Source organism: Epinephelus moara, chromosome 1 (assembly GCF_006386435.1).
Source record: "Epinephelus moara isolate mb chromosome 1, YSFRI_EMoa_1.0, whole genome shotgun sequence".
Classification (NCBI taxonomy): Eukaryota; Metazoa; Chordata; class Actinopteri; order Perciformes; family Serranidae; genus Epinephelus; species Epinephelus moara.
In genome coordinates this window covers 29,229,754-29,248,271 of record NC_065506.1, presented here as the reverse complement: position 1 = coordinate 29,248,271, position 18,518 = coordinate 29,229,754, and the positions used below count along the sequence as shown (strand labels likewise).

Below are 18,518 nucleotides of genomic sequence, written 5' to 3'. Positions count from 1 at the left end.
TTTATTTCAGTTCATGGAGAATTTTCGGCTTTTCTGGATTCTCCATTCACCATGGAGGCCTGCCAGTAAATTAGTTTTCATCACGGAATCAAGGTGACAGGTGGTGAGTGATATTCAAATGGTGATTTTACAGAAGAAATATTCTTTTAATGGGGAAAATAAAGAAACCACATGCAGGGCAATGGAAGATAGGTGTACTGAAGTAGATACATGTGGTGAGGATTTTCTTGTAGTTCAATTGCTCACCATTTAAGCCAGTTCTGTGTGCTGTGTTTCTATTGAATTGTGCACAAACAATAGTTGCCTGGCAGTATATAATAGCCTACTATCCTGAGGAAAATACAATACAAAGCGTTAAAGGGATGGTTGACCCAAATCACTCAGTGGCGTCCAGCCAAAGTGCAGAAAGTTTAGTTTTTATATTTTTAGAACTTTCTTAGTGACTTCTTCCATACCTGCAAAAAACAGGGATGATGAATCCTGTTACACAACTTACATTAGACACAGCATGAGTACAGTGAGATGGAAAAGAATTTCTATCCAGCTTTATGGAAGTCACATTGTAGTTGTACAAGTCAAACATTTGTGTGTGTCTTGTGTCTGACTATGCCTCTGGTGTTTGGAGTTTCCAAGAACATACAAGTGTATTATAGAGCAATTCAAATTTGTCAGACGTAAATGTCAAATGCTTCGGCTTTGGAATAGACTTGTGAGGATGGTCAGAGACTCACTAAAAAGATATTTAATAGGGACACCTCCAGCTGTCATCCCTGGGCTGATGAGTTAAAATCATTATTTTATTTGAACAATTTGTCATTTATTTTCCAGAACAGGTTATTTTGTGATATTCGGGAGCTTAGGAGTGGAATATTTTGCATGTTTAGAGGAAAATGACATGTTGCTATATGATATACACCAAAACTACAAACTCATTGTCTCATAAATAACAGCTACAGTGTAGAACTTTATGTGAAGCATAATCTAAACTGTCCTGTATATGAAGACACAAGATTACCTCTATTCATGTTGATTTTTTCTGGATGGATGAGCATGAAAAATTTGAGTTTTGTTTCAGAAAGGGAATTTTTTTTGTTGCTAAATTTCTTTGTCAGGCCTGGGATAGACGGCAGAGTGTCCTGACTGAGCAGTTAAATAACATGTACTTTGGATTGTTACTGCACCGTCATTGTAATGGTGTCTTGTAAACCCATGAGAGTTGGACACATGTAAGTGCGCATGACACACATTAAAAAAAATCAATCAATCTGCAAATTCAAAGTTGAAAAAATAATTACCACTAGGTCTGGTCAATTTTATACATTTAACAGTCTATAATGATGTATGTGACAAATGCTCCCGCTATCAGCACCCAGATGACTGCCACTGATTGATGTGTAACACTAGAGACCGCCAGTGAGCCACGTTACGCGCATGGCTCTGGGCGAACGTGAATGGTGAGTAAATGTGCCTTATCGACTGTATGGGCCTATTGGCTGTGATGGCATGATGGTCATAATGAAAGCACACAGGCAGCTCGTGACACTGACACTGACAAAAAGCCCGATAGAGACTCAACACGTGAGCGAGAGATGAAACGTGTAGGTCACAACTTCGGCGGATTGTGCGTAAAAATGCATCTCTGTGCGCAGAGATTGACACGTGAATTCATTTGATTATTGATTCCACAGTGAAATAAGCGGTATGATGAGTATGATTGATGATCAGGGCTGATTGTGGGAAACACTATTCATGTCAGCTCTGGTGACAATAGCAGCAATTTCTCTATACTTCTGCTTCCACCTGCGCTCTTTATGTCACAGAGCAGCGACAGGCTTCTGTACTATACTGTACACAGATCAATAGATCCGGCTGTCTGTCATAATTGTCACTAATATTAAAATGGGTGGCTGCTATAAGCCTGAGAGATGTATTTTATTACCACGGGCGTTTTTATAAACATGAGCGATAATGGCCTATATAAAAATACGAATTATGGTTATCCCAATTTATTTCTGTTCAGTTGTCACTATGAGCTGCTCGTCATGTGCAGTTTTGGAGTGAAAGTGTGCGCAAAATGTCTCTCTGGAGCCTCTGATGAAACGGTCAACAACACTGAGGGCGCACGGATTCCTCGCCTCAGCTGAGTAGACGACCTCCTACCGACTTACTTCACGTCACCCCGCCCGTCTGCCTGCCGTCTCCTCCCTAAAACCTTCGCTGCGACCATCCCTTTGAGCGACTCTGGGCTGAGGGGGGAAAAAGAGACTGAGAGAGACAGAGGGAGAAAGTGTGTGTGTGTGAGAGAGAGCACAAAATACACGCAGACTCCCCAACATCACCTAGACTACCTGCTCCATCCAGCACAACAAGGAGGAGGAGGAGGACGCACAAGTGCAGGCGCGTCCATGCGTGCCAGCCGAACAAGACAATAAGCGGGCAAACAGGAACCACAGATCCAAAATTGGAATAAGAGTTTATCTTGAGAACTCTTTGGGGAAAAGAGCACAGCTTTGCTACAAGAACAAAGACAGCCTAAATGAGTACATGGTAAGAAGAGTCATGCATCTCAACAGAGAAGAAGATAACAGCAAAGGTGAGCAAAAGATTTCAGCGGCCATCGGTGGATGGTTTTAATCCAGACTCTCTGTATAGTTCAAAGCTCTCGCGTTGGTTGCCAGATGCCCTTGAGTGTGTCATGTTGATGTCAAGTAATGATGCTGGGGGTCATTCCAACAAGCTGATGGTAACTGCTGCTGTGGTGGTTTTGTTATTGCCTGTCTGCCTTTCACCAAAAAAAGCCTTGCATGGCAGCGAGATGGGCTGTTGCATATACACCCCAAGGTGGCAATGTGGGGACTGTCTGTGGGAGACAGCCACTTGAGCACTTGTTGTGCCCGATTCGGTCGTTTTCGCACGAGGTGACCTGAGCGTAAATGCACAAGGTCATCCCTTCTCGGTCATACTGATGAGCAACGTGCCGTGTTGGTGTAGCCGCGAGGTGCGTGTGTTTGTACTGTTGTCTGTAATTGAGTCGCCACGGATGTGTGTCCTCCGTTGTGGTCGGAGGGGAGAATTAGAGAGCAGACGGTGTGTAATGACACGAACCCCTCCATCAGGATAAGTAATGATGGAGTAAATAGCTCCTGATGCTTCTGCCAGAGCCATGCAGGGTATTTTTACTCCCAATCTTTGAACTGAGGTCGAGGTCACTGACTAACACCTGATGCTGAAGGAGATTTGCCTCTGACTGTCTGTCGACATGACGCAGCTTGTGTCTTATTATGCATTGTTAAATAAACACCAATAGGACTTGTGTTGTGTCCACCACACCCACATGGAGTAAGTTCAGCATCATGTTATGTACAGTGTGACTGACACATGCATAACCTGTAGACTTGTGTCAGATTCACCAATTATTGCATGTAATGTTAAAAAAAGCTCTCCAACTATGCAAATGTAAAATAAATGAGATGCCAGCAGTGCAGCTCTGAGCAGAACCCCATGCTTTTAAAGTTAAAAACACTATACCACACTGTAAGTGTTAGAAATCTCTCTATAAACTCACATCTGAGCAGCATGCTGATAATGATGTAATATTGCTGGCGAGGGAATACAACATTTCATTTTTTTTATGTGCAGCTGTCAAGCTTTATGGCCGGCTAATATCTTTGTTTTCACCAGCTGTAAAGCATGCTGTTTAGTGAGGAGTTCCCCATGCGGCGAGTGGCGCTCTGCACAGTGGCACTCTGCGTCGTCCCTCATCCAAAATGTCTTACGACCTCATTGCCAGATATGGTTTCACCGGGGACCAAAGATGAGTCACCACCTGCAACTAGAAGTGATTTCATGATTACATGACAGGTGTGTGTTTGTGCGTGTGTCGGTGAGACGGAGGGAGTGTGAGCATCTGAAAGTGAGAGGGAATGTGTGAGGGAGAGAGGTGTGCAAGTCAGAAGGCACTGATGAAAAGGTGAAATATATAACAGCAGAGCACAGCCAAACTGAAGCACAGGCTTTTATATTTTAAAAATACTGATGTAAAAGTTTTCTCTAAGTGCAGCTGAAGCAACTTTTTACACATGAAAAAGTAATAACAGTGACAACAGTGCTGCTACTATGGATACTAATAACAATAATTACACAGATAGACTGATAGAATATGTCATTAATCACAACGGGAAATTGTAGCATTACAGTAGCCAACAATAATTATGATAATAGAAATTCCGGGAAACATCTCCTCATTAAGTTGATTCAATTAAATATCTCCCCAGCGGGTTAAAAAAGTAGAGCGAAAACATGCATCTCAATGAAGTATACAGTAAATAATTAAAGTGCATAATTTTGAAAAGTGCTCAAGTTAACATTTTTTAGCTTTACAAATGTACACATCGACGTACTGTGGTAAACCCTTTATTCCAATTAGACATGTTCCATCAAGTCGCCTAAGTATCTTCCATAAAAGTGACGTGATGATGAAACAAAAACAAACAGTAATCATAAAAAACTTTAAGCTGAGCTGAGATTTTATGCGTCTTTAAACTGTAAATCTGTAACTCTGACAAACAGCTGTTTGAACAGTGTAACTTATCGTGTGTGACACATTAAAGATGCCTGAAGTTCCTCACTGCTCTGTAAGGCTATAGCCTGTTTTACCACTTAAACCCTCAACCCAGACAGATGGTGTTTCGCGCTCACAGGCTGTCTGCTGTGTCAGACTGAATCAGATCAATAACTCACATTCATTATCAAAAAATGTATATCCCCAGCCGCGAGCTTTAATTGTCATGTTGCGTTAGATTAGGACAGTCTAGACCAGTGGTTCCCAACCTTTGTCCTTAAGGGTCCCTTTTCTGTCATTGAGTAAAGTGACGACTGCGGACTAAGTGACATATTGTATGGTTAATTCATATTTTGTTCAATGCATAACAAGAACAGTGCAGAGCAACTAATTAACTGTACAATTAATCCAGATAATGAATGCAACAACTACAGGAAGTTTGTGTAAAATGAGCGATTAGATGAATTTCGAGCAGATCACATTTTTTATTCATTATTTTAGGAACTTTTTAAACAATTCTCTGTTTGTTTTATGCATTTACGCTTCTTTTTTTGACAGATTTCATGTTTTCCTCTTCCTGACACTTGGCCGCTGTGCTATTAGCTCTTTGGTTGTTTTAACTCTTAACTTTTCTAGTGCAGGATGAGGCTGTTTAGCAGAGAGTGAAGGCTCTGTGACTAAGGCTTGTGTTCAGGTCTTCACTGTGCCCTCATCCTGTATCTTGAGTAATAAACTAAATTTTAGAAAATAATTTCATTTAGTTTTCTTCACAGAAATGAGTAAAACACAGTGGTTAGCATTGTTGCTTCACAGCCTGAGGGTTCCTGGTTTGAATCCCTGGGTGGGAGTACTCCTCTGTGTGGAGTTTGCATGTCTCCCCGTGTCAGCGTGGGTTTTCTCCGGGTACTCCGGCTCCCTCCCACGTCAAAGACACGCAGGTTAATTGATGACTTTAAATTGGCTGTAGGTGTGAATGTGAATGTGAATGGTTGTCTGTCTCTATTTGTCTGGTGACCTGTCCTGCCTCTCGCCCAGTGTCAGCTGGGATAGGCTCCAGCACACCCGCAATCCCTAACAGGATAAGCAGTTACGGAAAATGAATGAATGAATGAACTGAGATGTAGGCCTACTGTATATTTTTTTGTTGAAATATTTTCTTACATCCCTTAAAATCAAGAAGGCCTCAAGACCACCATGAAGCTTCGGCGCTGCCTAGTGGGGGTTTGGAATCCCCAGTTTGGGAACCAGTGGTTAAGACGATGCAGAAATCCATTTAAAAACAATCTGTTTCAAGCTTAATGTAAGGAAAGAATAAAGTTTTCATTTGCGGAAACATTCATACTTATGTTAAAAACAAGAGTGATGGGGCACCCTGGGATCTCACTGGGTGGGCGTGTGCCATTAAAGCTGAGTCTTTACTGCAGCGGCCCAGGGTTTGAGTTGCTGCATGTCATCCCCTCCCTTGTCCCTGCCTCTCCCACTATTACAATAAAGCAAAAATGTCATAGAAAACAGAAAGATGTGTTATTCAAACATGACGAAATACTTCACCCCCCAAAATGACCACTTGTATATCAATTACTCACCCCACGTTACCTTGAATCCAGAAAGTAAAGGTTTTTCTCGCATGCCTCCACGGTGGATGATGGATCCAAATGCGGAGAAAAATCTTGATGAATTGAAGTAAAAGGAGTCCACGTTTAACAACAGAAAAACTATATCAAAACATCTGTTTGCAAACTCTCACACAACTCATGCAGTATAATCCAAATCTTATTTATCCACTTCCCAAACAGGCAGCCCTTTCCAACAGGAAACTGAACTGAAAGTGAAATTTATCTATGCTAACTTTGATCCGTCAAGCATTTTCTCAGTTTGAGGATCCTTTGTTCACCACTGAGTCAAGTTTTCTTCATGAATTCAGCCTAACACAGTGAGTAATTAATACACAAGTGGTTATTCTGAGTGTGAAAATCAGTGTGTTTGTGTAGATTTTAGCCGGTGAGTAAAATCATGATTCTTTTCACACCCTTTTTCTCTGGAAATACCAAAGAGCTTTAGTTTTGCTTGAGCCTTACTTGGTTGGATGTTGTTAGTCATCATTTGCTTTGACACCATGTTTCCCTCAATGCTTCCGCTCATGCAGCAGAATCAGTTTCCTGGGGCATCTCTGTGTACTGTACATCGGGTGACACATGATGTTGTGACAAGCATTATTGCCTCACAGCACAAACAAAGATGCACAGATTATACTTTTTCTCTCCTGGTATCGATTCTGATAGCTCAACTCTGGATATCTGCTCATTCAGAGTACCAGTTTGTGCTTTGTTATTTTTTTTTACGAATTTAAAGGAACTGTTCACCCCAAAATGAAAAATATATATTTTTCTTCTTTCCTGTAGTGCAAGTCATCAATCTAGATTGGTGTGAGGTTGTGAGTTGCTGAGTGTTGGAGATATCGGCCGTAGAGATGTCTCTAATATAATGGAACTAGATGGTGCTCGACTTGTGGTGGTCAAAGCGCCAAAAACTACATTTGAAAAACTCAACAGTGGTGTCTTTTTCCAGACTTCAGTACCTGGTTACTATAGATAATCCACAGACCTTGTTGTGAGTAGTTTCAAGAACTAGTTTCTTTCTACTGAACTACACCCACAAACCATATAACCTTGCCAAATGATATTTGTATCTCCTCATGGACTGCTCATAACAAGGTCTGTGGATTATCTTGAGTGACTAGGTCATGATTTCTGGAAAAATACATTGATATTGTGTTTTTCAAATGTATTTTTGGCGCCTTGAGCACCACAAGCTGAGCGCCGTCTGGTTCCAGTATATTTAAAGCCCAGTACAGACCAAAGATTCGCGATGAGAGGAATTGAAACAGGCATCTACTGTACTTGCAATGTGCTGTTCTGCAGCGTTCTTAAACCGTGCCAGTTCACACCAATGCAACTACATGAGATGGTGTATCATCTCTATGCAACTGTACTTCTGTTCTGATTTCCAGCTTTTCAGGCATATTTTGTGGCTGAATATAATTTGTAGCTTCTTAACATGTGAATGAGGATAGTGATAGTGAGATAGTGGCTACAGCTGCATTTGTAGTAGTGATGAAACGGTGAAAACAGAAACGGATCAAGCATCAGATGGACTGTATGGACACATACAGCGAGCAGCAGCAGCGACCCACTGTCCGACACCCGCACACTGTGAGGACAGAAACAGAGGGCTCAGCAGGTACAGAGCACCTGCCGCAGCAGGCGAACACGCCGTCTGTGGTCATTTTGACTCGACTAGTGGACTTCACTACAAGCTGTCTGGCTGTAAAAAACAGGTGATGAGCTTTACGTTCGAAAACCAGCCGCTGGCGATTTGACCAGCTGAGTCGCAGGTGATACCATCAGTCGGCTTGAGTAAAGCTCAGACGGCCAGCTCACACCGCTGCAACTTTTCTCTGCAACGTTTTAAAACGGTTTAATCTTGTCTCTGATCTCTGCTCTGAACTGGGCTTAACAGAAGGCAGACATCTCTACGGCTGATACCTCCGACACTTGGCAACTCACACCAAAACAATTGAGATTAAGAAACAGCACTACAGTGAAGAGGAAAAAGATGTATTTTTATTTGGAAGTGAACTGTCCCTTTAAAATGCGCTTTGTGGAATTTTAAAGTAACATGTCACTAAAAACTGAGTCTCCATGACTGAATCAATGTAGCCGATGGCGAAAATGCACAATTATACAATTGCACTGATCTTAACGTGGGTCGAATGTGCAGTTTAGTTTAACTGGTGGTTGTGAATTGCAGCAGGTGTAAATGTGAGTAAATGGTTGTCTGTCTGCAAGTGTTAACTCAGTGACAGACTGACAGCCTGTTCAAATTTGATCCTGCTTCTTGCCCACTGTGAGCTGTGAGAGGCTCTTAACCCCCGTTGCTACCCTGCACAGGATAAACAGGTCAGAAGGTGGAGGGATTTCTGAAGAGTTTTTCCCTTTTTAGTCAGTGGCAATTTAGCTTTTCTGTATGTGTGGATCGGATATGGGTTCTCACCTTGACGTCATATCTGGAGCTGCCACATAATGAATCATAAAAAGACAGTAAATGTAACTGTTGGCAGCTCTTGATGGTGTAATTATTTATTCTAGTGTTCCTGGCCTCATTTGTGTTAGTGTCAGTGAATTGGTTTAAATGTTGATGCCACAGTGCTGCAATGTTAGCTTTGTGGTTTCTGAATAGCTCATTCATCAGGCTGTCCAAATCTACGTAGTAAGAGTAGACTACACAACCTGCAATCTACAGGATGTTATTATGTATTTCTTTAGAGGAGCACAGTCAATTGTATCTCTGCGAAAAATGTGTGATGAATGAGAGGAAGGACCGCATTGTGGAACACAAGCAGAGAAACTCTCCAAAGCAGCGCAGGTGTAAATGTCAGGTGTCAAGTAGGCCTCAATGCAAGGTGCAGCGGGGAATCATTATTAATCCAGCACGTGAACAGTCAGAGATAATTGCTTAATATTAGTAGCATTCAGATTCAGAGGGAAACGTTTAATTATGTTATGGTTCAAAACTAATGGGCTGGAATCTTATTAGTGGTTTGAGACAAGCTGCGAGAAAGGAAAGAGAGACAGAGCAGTAATTAATAAAATCTGAAACAAAGGTATTTATATTCCCTCTTTAACTCTGAGCCACAATGTTAGGAAGCAAGCCACTTAGATTTACGGACTCAAGGGACGAGACGCTGGGGCCATGAAAGGGGAAATATTGCTCTGTTCTACTTAGCTGCACACATATTTGCAACCAAAGAGGGATATGATAGGCGATCACATCTAAATGATAGCTAAATAGAAAAGTCACAGTGTGTCACTGAGAGCGAGACGGGTGTGTGTGTGGCGAGCAGGCTGAATGAATACATTCTTCAGATTCAGTTAACTGTCAGAACGATTTCCCTCATGGTGTACAATCTGAAATGAAAGAATCAACAAAAACAATTCTCTGATGAAGACGTCATGTCGAAACACGTCAGCAGATTTTGTCGGTCCACTGAGTTTTGAATAAAATCGCCAAAAATGTGGTGTTTTTTGTCACTGTGGGAATGCCTTTTTTCAGACAAGTCATTTCTCCAAATTAAATGACAAAATACTTTGTTTGTCCATGCCTTCAAGAACGACACGTACAGCTCCTCGGGGTTTCCCCTGGAACACTTGTTTGGCCTGATGGCAAATATCTTCCCGCCTCAGGCCTGCGACAGACTAATGGCTGCATTGAGGTAGGACCCTGCAGTTTCTGTGATAATGAAATCACGGACACAGGGCTATTAAATGAAAGAGAACGTGGACCATGCTGAATTAAAAATCTTTTATTTTTCAATTAAATTTGTATCTTTGTTTTAGTTTTGGTCAAGGTAAAATAAGTTTTTAATGTATCGGAGTAGCATTTGATCTCATTTATTTGCATATGGAGTATGATGCAGAGGGTTTATTTACGAGTGCTTCAAAAGGGGACTAGGGTGGTGGAGATGGGAATGGGTGGGTAAAAAGCTATTACTGGCCTTGGTGTTTCTACTGGACAGAATCCAGCTGTCATAGGGGACAACGCAGCACGTTGCTGAAGACAAAATGTGATGGAGAGATCTCATTGCAGCCTTATGTCCCACAGCGGGTGAAGAGTAGTAAGTAATCAAGTGATTAATGTTGGTGAGATGATTTGAGCTGTTGTGGAGGTTTGACTTCTCATAAAGGTAACGCATGCAGGATTGTCAGTTGTTGTGTGTGAACACTCTCACCAGTCAATGTAAAGGTAAAAGCCAACCCCAGATTCACCCTCGTTTGGAGTTTTGCTCGTTATATATGCATGTTTCCGACGCTGTGTCTCTTGGATGCATGCTGCTAATGGCCTGACACCTGGGCCTTTTTATAAAGCTTAGCCTCACCTGAGTGTTGTAGGGGTACACGCCCATAAATATCCCAAACACAGAAATTAGTGTATACATTGTTTTTATTAAAATCCTGCATAGTATTTCTTTTAACGTAACATGAATGTTATCGTATGCACACTCACTGTAAATCCAGATGTCAGTTGACTTGTTAACTAGTGTTACCTGCAATATTACTCTCTGGTAATGTTGACATTAGTAGTACTGTAGTTTAAAAAAACATCTTAAAGATACATTTAAAAAATCCTTAATGCTCAGGCCAGCAGGGGGTCAACTTACCCCCAAATTCCACCAGATGCGTGTGGGTTGCATCTGCGCTCCGGAATGTCAGCAGAGCCGATACATTTCAATTCTAGTCAATGTGTGTGCTTCCATCAGCTGCGGCGCTGCGGCGGTCCAGAGCCCTCCGCAACAGATACGCAGGACTTCTGTTTTTGCCGGACGCCAGAGCACAGCACAGCGATTCAGCACAGAGCAGATCGTGTGGGGCAGGAAGTCGTGCACAGAAATAAAATAAAACATCCGGTTAATTTTCAAAATAAAACAGTGTTCACGGCGGATCATATTTCCCTGCACTACACCTTGAAAACGTCATAATGGGCGGAGGCAGGCCTGAAGTCAACAGGTCAGAGGTTTTCAGACGTCATTTCACCCTGTTGACACCATGGACGAGGAGATGTTAATCATGGAGGTGCACTGAGATGTCTTCATACTACTCCACTGGTTTTGTGGTTCTGTTTATAGAAACTACATCTTGTTATATCGTGAATTCGCGAGACCTCGTGGGTCCTCGTGTCTCCCGCTGTCCTGCAGAGCTGCACCGCTCCGCACAGCAAATGCAGCCGCTGGGTGTTGACGAACGGCGGAGCACACAGCCAATAACCAGCACAGCCGTTCCGCAACGGACACGCATCCAGTGGAATTGTGGCGTTAGGCCTTAGGTGTGCCGCCAGGTTTGCAATACACAGGTGAAAACCCTGGTTTCTGATCTGATGCCACTATCAGCAGGATAACTTGATTTGTCTGTGCCTCCCAAAACTGTTGCATATCTAAATCTGTTTCATGATGTGACAATGCTATGGTTATGGTTTGGATAGGTTAAGGCAGAAAAGGTTAGGTTTGGGGAGAGATCATGGTTTGGGTTCCAATGACTGTTACGCTAAAGTTAGGGGGCGGGACCTATGTCATTGTTGTTACAATAAACACAGGTTAGGTTATGGAACAATGGTCCCCTCCAAAGAAAAATGGCCGTAAAGAGTAACCTAACACCCCCTGAAAATCTTGTCTTTGCTAACCTCCAATGGTTTAACTTCTCACCTTGTTGCAGTGATGTACAGGTGTACTCCATGTTCATTAAAACGCCACATAAAAAAATTACCCGGATTATCGGTGCTGCTTCTGCACCTTGTGATAGAGCAGGTGCACAAGAAGAAAAATTCTTTCTGGACCACAGGTCATCACTTGAAGGTGTAATTACACAGTTTTGCCACTACGAAAATGGGCTCCAAAGCACAGCGTATACTCTCTGGGGCCCAGTGGCATCACCATTGGGTGTGGTTACATGTCAACAGAGCAGAACTCCTGATCACACCCACCAGTGATCCCACATAAAGTCTGAGGTGAACCATGCTTGAAACATTTAATCAGAGAGGGCAGCAACAGTTAGCTTTCAGTCTGGTGTTACATTACTGTTTAATAGCATTTGGTGATATTGCATAATTTAAATAAAGGAGGCTGTGCATGCAATTTAAAGGAAGTCAAGATGAAAATAAAGCTGTTTGTAGCTGTCAATGAAAAAAGAGAAAGCTTTTCACAAAAGTCTAAAAAAAAGAGCTCTATTTTTGAGACAGTCCCTAACTTCAGGTTGTCTGTGTGTTAACCCTCATGTGAAGAGGATAAATATTAGAATGCATTCAAATAATGTATTAGTCTGAAACTCAATCATGAACCTGTTTTGACAAATTAAGACTCACTGAAAGATGTACTGTATATTTGTGTATTGTGTGTGAGTGGTGTGTGGTTACACATGCCTGTGCTCTTACATAACTCTGTTACAGCAGCCCGTCCATGCTAAAGAAAGCATCCTAATTGTTCTCAACATTCGCCAGGCTTCTGTCCCTCCTCTCACTTGACCCTGTTTACCGTCGTGTCTGGGTTTTACTTTGTGCCTCGCAATTATTGATAAGTAGTAACACATGAAGCAAAGCAGACGGCCAGAGATGGCGGAGAAGAGATTCTGGAATCTGGATACATCAAGAAAGTAGCCTACCACTGTACCAACAGTGTGGGTTGAAAATGTTACTGGCAGATATAGGGGGCTGGTGGAGAAAGACAGAAATAGATAATTGGAGACAGAGGCAGAGAGAGAGAGGCTGTCTAGATTTTTGAGAGAATATCTGTGTTATGCCTCCCAGTAGTGAGTACTTGTGAAGAGGAAGCAAAAGAGAGAAAGAGACATACACTATGCCTTTTAATCAGTGGACTCATTGAAGCAACACTGGTCTCTAGACACTGTACACAGAGACAGTAAAGAGGGGAGAGATGCAGGAAAGAAAAAGAAGAAGCTGGATTTGGCTTTTTCTTTTTTGATACTGATTTAACTTTACAGATTTGGAGAAAGATGCTCTCCAAGCTCTTCTGTTTGCGAAAATGCTGACAACAATAACGGTGCATTAAAGTGTCTTTAAAAAGAGTTTGTTCAACTAAATATAATCAGTGTGATGTCTCCCTAAGACACGTGGGGTGAGACAGAAGGATGCCTCTGTATAAAATTAACATACATGATAGAATAATTTGAGCACTGACTCTACAGTGAGGAGAGTGTTGAATCTTCACATGCACACACTTTATTTCTGTCTGCACTGATTAAGACAAACTGTTAAAATGCACTGAGATACTTTTCATGTGGTTGTTACCTTTAGTGTAATTTTTATTTACTTCTCATTCTGGAGTAGCCGCTCTCTGCTGTGCCTTTCCGCTGCTAGTTCCCACCTCTTTCCTGGAGAGTGTGTAGACGGCCATATGTCACATGTGTTGCTAGGCACCTCTTGTCAGTTGTCAGCAATGAGGTTATGATGCATGCAGAGGTACAGATTATCACGACCAGATTCCAACCCACCTCAGCGCAGGTGCCCTAACCAAACAGCAGGAGTCACTTGTTGTTGTGTGACCTTCAAGCAGGAGACCGAAGTTCATGTTCCGGCACCGGCGTGCAATGAATATTTGCCTTTTTATTAACCTTAACCACAATCTGTTCTAACCTACATGTTTAATGTCAGATTCAGACTACACAATATTGACCCGGTAAAGGCTTGACTCGCCAGACATTTGGCATCAGGGCTGAAAGTAGGCGTTGGATGCAATGATGTCGTTTTGGTCCCAGGGACTTTCTTCCCAATGACAACACACAGGCCGTGAAAGATGCCATGCTATAAATGGTTGGGGGTTGTAGTGGTAGTAGTAGTCATGCCTATCCGCCTAGTTATGGCAAAAATTATATGATATTTATTTTGGACCTGTAAAGAAAAAAAAAGACATGAACATACAAACAATTAGACAGACAGAACCAAAGTAGTATTTACAGATAATGAGAAGCAATTGTTAGTGTATAATTCGTTTGATTTACACATTCGAAAAGGTGGTAAACAGTTAATATTCAAAGCTTCAGCCAGAGCAGTTGAGGGAGCCATCACGGGTGAGACGGCATAGTGCTGCAAAATGTGTTTTGGTTCATTGATTTTTAAGGATTTTGTTTTTTTTACAGTATTGTTTTTTGTATTGTTATTCGATATTTTCGAAAAGGTTTGGTGAGTTTTATGCATGTTTGAAATCCTGAGGGGTTTGGTTCAGTAAGGTCCTATCTTTGCACTTTTTGTGACATTTTTTCTTAATTGTTAAATCATAGACCTACATAAATGCACATAATTATAGGCTCAGAATCAAAGACAATGCTGGAGAAAGCTGTGAAACAAAGGCGCAACAACACAGAAGCAGCATACTAACTGACGAATGTAAAATTTTGGATTTAGATTTCTTAGATTTACATATATATTTTCACAATCTGTTAGTCATGTCTCAGCATTTGCAAAATGTGTCCCATCCTATACACTACACAACAAAAGGATATCTAAAAACCCAAAACTGAAAACCAAATACCTACCCAAGGATAAATATCCTAGTAGTAAAGTAGTGCAGTGGTTAGGGCACTCGTCATACGGAAGGTCCTGGGTTCGAATCCTCCTCATCGACGTCAGCAAAGGCATGCTCTCTCAAGAGGTTCCCACCGCAGAATCAAACAGGATCAGATTCCTTAAGGAGACTTCAGGATAAGAAAGTGGAATCTGAGCCAAGTCCTCAACAAGAGCGCATCTCAAGTCTGCTGTGGACGGGAGGTTACAGATGTAAAAAGCAGATGCAGAGTATTAGGGTCAAGCTCTACAAATCTGACACAGTGACCATTTTAAAGGTCCAGTGTGTAGGATTTAGGGGGATATATTGGCAGAATTGGAATATAACATCTATAACTATGTTTTAACTAGTGTATAATCACCTGAAAATAAGAATTGTTGTGTTTTCATTACCTTAGAATGAGCCGTTTATATCTGTGTACGTACAGAGTGGGTCCTCTTCCACAGAGTCCGCCATGTTTTCTCTAAAATAGCCATGAATGGACAAACAAAACACTGACTCTAGACAGAGCCAATGGTGTTTTCATGTTTGCCACTGGAGTTCTTCTACGGTCTTGGCACACAGGAGAAGTTGGTTGCAATCTGCGACCTCACCTCTAAATGCGACTACATCCTACACACTAGACCTTTAAAAGACAAAAATCTTTCCCCGACCTTAACCATACTGTAGCTGCTGTGCACAGACATTGTAGAAACTGACACCTTTTAAAACGTTGGAATTGGATGTGATAAACATCCGCTGTCATTAACAGTGATGTGGGTGTTTGTCCCGTCTAGTATTGATATTCCTGTCTGGCGATAGGGTTGCAAAAACATGACTGGCGGACACTTCCAGTTCAAGTACTTTGTGCACAATAGCTTTTCCTCTTGGCCTCTGTGTCACCCGGGCACCCATCATGCTCCTCTAACAGCTGAGTGAACAGTGAGGCTTCTTGGATAAGGTCACACTTCTCACAGGCCCTCTGGTTTGCACTACCCGAAAACCTACATCTTGCAACAGCAAACTTAAAGTGCTGATTACTCTATCTTTGGTAGATACGTAGGAGAGGATAGACGGATATGTTTTGGGACTCCTGTCTCAAGCCATGGTGGCCTTGTGAGACTCTGAAAGGCTCTCAGGATGAGTAAGGCGGAGGGCTATTTGTGGTTTGTACTCCTGCCCAGATCTGAGGCTTGAGAGAGGGGAGCACTGTCGCATCAAGAGTAAGAGTGCAACTTGGCTCTCCCCTGTATTATTGAACAGGACACGAAAATTAATTGTTTGAGTGGAGGATTAATGGCAGGCTGTAATAATGGATGGATGGATGGATGGATGGATGGATGGATGGATGGATGGATGGATGACAAGGAATAGGAAATAACCCAGATACAAGATGTGTGCACCCCACCTAGGCTGAGAGAGGAGAACAGGATATTATAAGAACAGATAGCAGCAGTCTAGCCAGGAACAGATGGTGAGACAGAGCTACACACAGACAGGATCTTCCTGCCAATACAGAGAATAGTGTCAGTATGTACATGCACAGCCACATATTAACAGTATTGGACTTGTAAATGTCTTGATGAGGGAGCGTCATCGACCTCAAAAGGCTACGTTTCTGTTGCTCTCACACCCCCAACCAATCATTTCCTCTCTCCCCTTTAATTCTGTTTTCCTCTTCTTTTGAGTTCTCTGTTACTGTACCAGTCCTCATCCTCTTCCACCGACTCTCTCCATCCACCATCCAGTTTTTCTTCATTGTGTCACTTTGAAATGCTATGATAATGCACTTGAATACTGATGCCTGAGTGATGCACTGCACTTTCATTTGATCCAGTTTTGGATTCCTGTTCCCGGCAAAACATTTATGTCCGACTAGTAAATTATTCATTACAGGTAGTAGAGAAGCAATATAATTAAATAAGCTAATGCAAAGAAGCTCTCAGGGACTATTAAATGTAGCACGGATGTTTAGTTGGCAGTTAATTAGGTTTATACTTTGTCTGATGCGCATCAGACATCCTAACCAAAGCATCACCCGGGGGGGTAGAGCAGGCGCCGGCTTGTGTCCAGGTAGCATGTGGAGTCCTGAGAGCCGCAGAAGCCTGTCATACTCAGGAGATGTGGACCCTGCAGGTATGAATGGATTACTGAATGGGCTCGCCGGACTCAGGCCCAGGGGCCAAAGTGTCAGCAGCCCCCCTGACCTTTATTCATATATGTCACTTAAATTAAGACATACAGACCAGAGAGAGATGTAAACCACAAAGAAATGCAAAGGAACAGAGAGACCCAAAAGGACCACAAAAAACAGACACAAATATACCTAAAAGAGACACAATACAACCACAAAGAGGTGCCAAAGAGATTCAGAATGACATTCAGAATGACTACAAAAAGAGCCACAAAATTACCCAAAGAGACATAAAACGACCAAAAAAGGCACTAACTAACTCAAAGGGGCACAAAGTCATCTCAGAGAAACACAACACTACCACAAAGAGTTGCAAAGAAACTATAAAGACACAACCAAAAAATACATAAATACACCTCAAAGACACACAAAGTGACCTCAAAGAGACACAATGCAGCCATACGGATATGCAAAGGAATGATAAAGACACACAGGACGACCACAAAAAGTCACAAAACAACCAAGAAAGACAAAAAATATACCTCAAGAAGACACACAATTACCTCAAAAAAACAAAAATGACCAAAAAAAGGCACAAATATACAAAAAAGGACACAAAATGATGACAAAAAGAGATGCAAAGGAACTACAAAGTGACACATAAGAGACAAAACAACCAAAAAAGACACAAGTATACCTCAAAGAGACACCAAATGACCACAAAGTGATGTAAAGGAACTACAAAGAGACAAAAAACTACCAAAAGAAGACACAAAAATACCTCAAAGAAACATTAAATGACCCCAATGAGATGCAAAGGAACTACAGGGACAGAAAACGTCTACAAAAAGTTACTAACTGTCAAGAAAGGCACAAATATACCTCCAAAGAGACACAAAACAACCAAAGAAAGGCACAAATATACCTCCAAAGAGACACAAAGCAACCAAAGAAAGGCACAAATATACTTCAAAGACACACAAAACAACCAAAGAAAGGCACAAATACACAAAAAAAAGACACAAAATGAGTCCAAAGGGGCACAGAACAACCACAAAGAGATGTAAAGGAACTACAAAGTGACACCGCCTACGAAAAGACAAAACATCCAAAAGTGACACAAATATACATTAAAGGGCCAGTGTGTAAAATGGGTTGAAAACAGTGACATCAGTGGTCAAATTCTAGATTGCAGGGCTCACTCGCTCACCCCTCCCGTCGGGTAAATGACGGTGGCCTCATAGGGACAAAAAGCCTTGCGCACGACTTTTTCAGGAGTAGGTCTATCTAGCGACGAGGTGAATGTTTATTTAGAAATTGAAACCATGTTACGATATTGTAATGAATCCCTCACGAGCAGGAGACCAGAGGAGCGTTCGGGAAAAAGGTCCGTTTATTTGAGCACTCCAGAAACTCCGGTAACACTCCACTCCGTTTGAGCACTCCAGAAACTCCGGTAACACTCCACTCCGTCCCAAACTCTGACTCTTCTAGTGTAACACACACACTTCATACACGTATACTCGTTTACCATACTGAGTGGGGACCCCCTCCCCTCTCTGCTCCGCCAACCTCCAGCCCGCACACTGACTGACAGCGTAGCCGGTAAACAGAGCTCAGCTGTTTATGTAGCCTAGCAATATCTCCGGACTATAGTAGCTGCAATGGACGACTTTGAACGCGATTTTGAAGAGTTTCTTGTAGCGGACACAGACCCA

General features: G+C 42.1%; 1 protein-coding gene across 1 annotated transcript in view; it reads left to right on the top strand.

The window, feature by feature from the left end:
* Positions 1-2,307: 2,307 nt before the first annotated feature.
* Positions 2,308-18,518, top strand: part of syt7b (synaptotagmin VIIb) — a 156,076-nt gene continuing 139,865 nt past the window's right edge. The window contains exon 1 of the mRNA XM_050043165.1: positions 2,308-2,593. Coding sequence (XP_049899122.1) covers positions 2,545-2,593 — 49 coding nt within the window. The 5' untranslated portion in view covers positions 2,308-2,544. The remainder of the gene's footprint in view (positions 2,594-18,518) is intronic.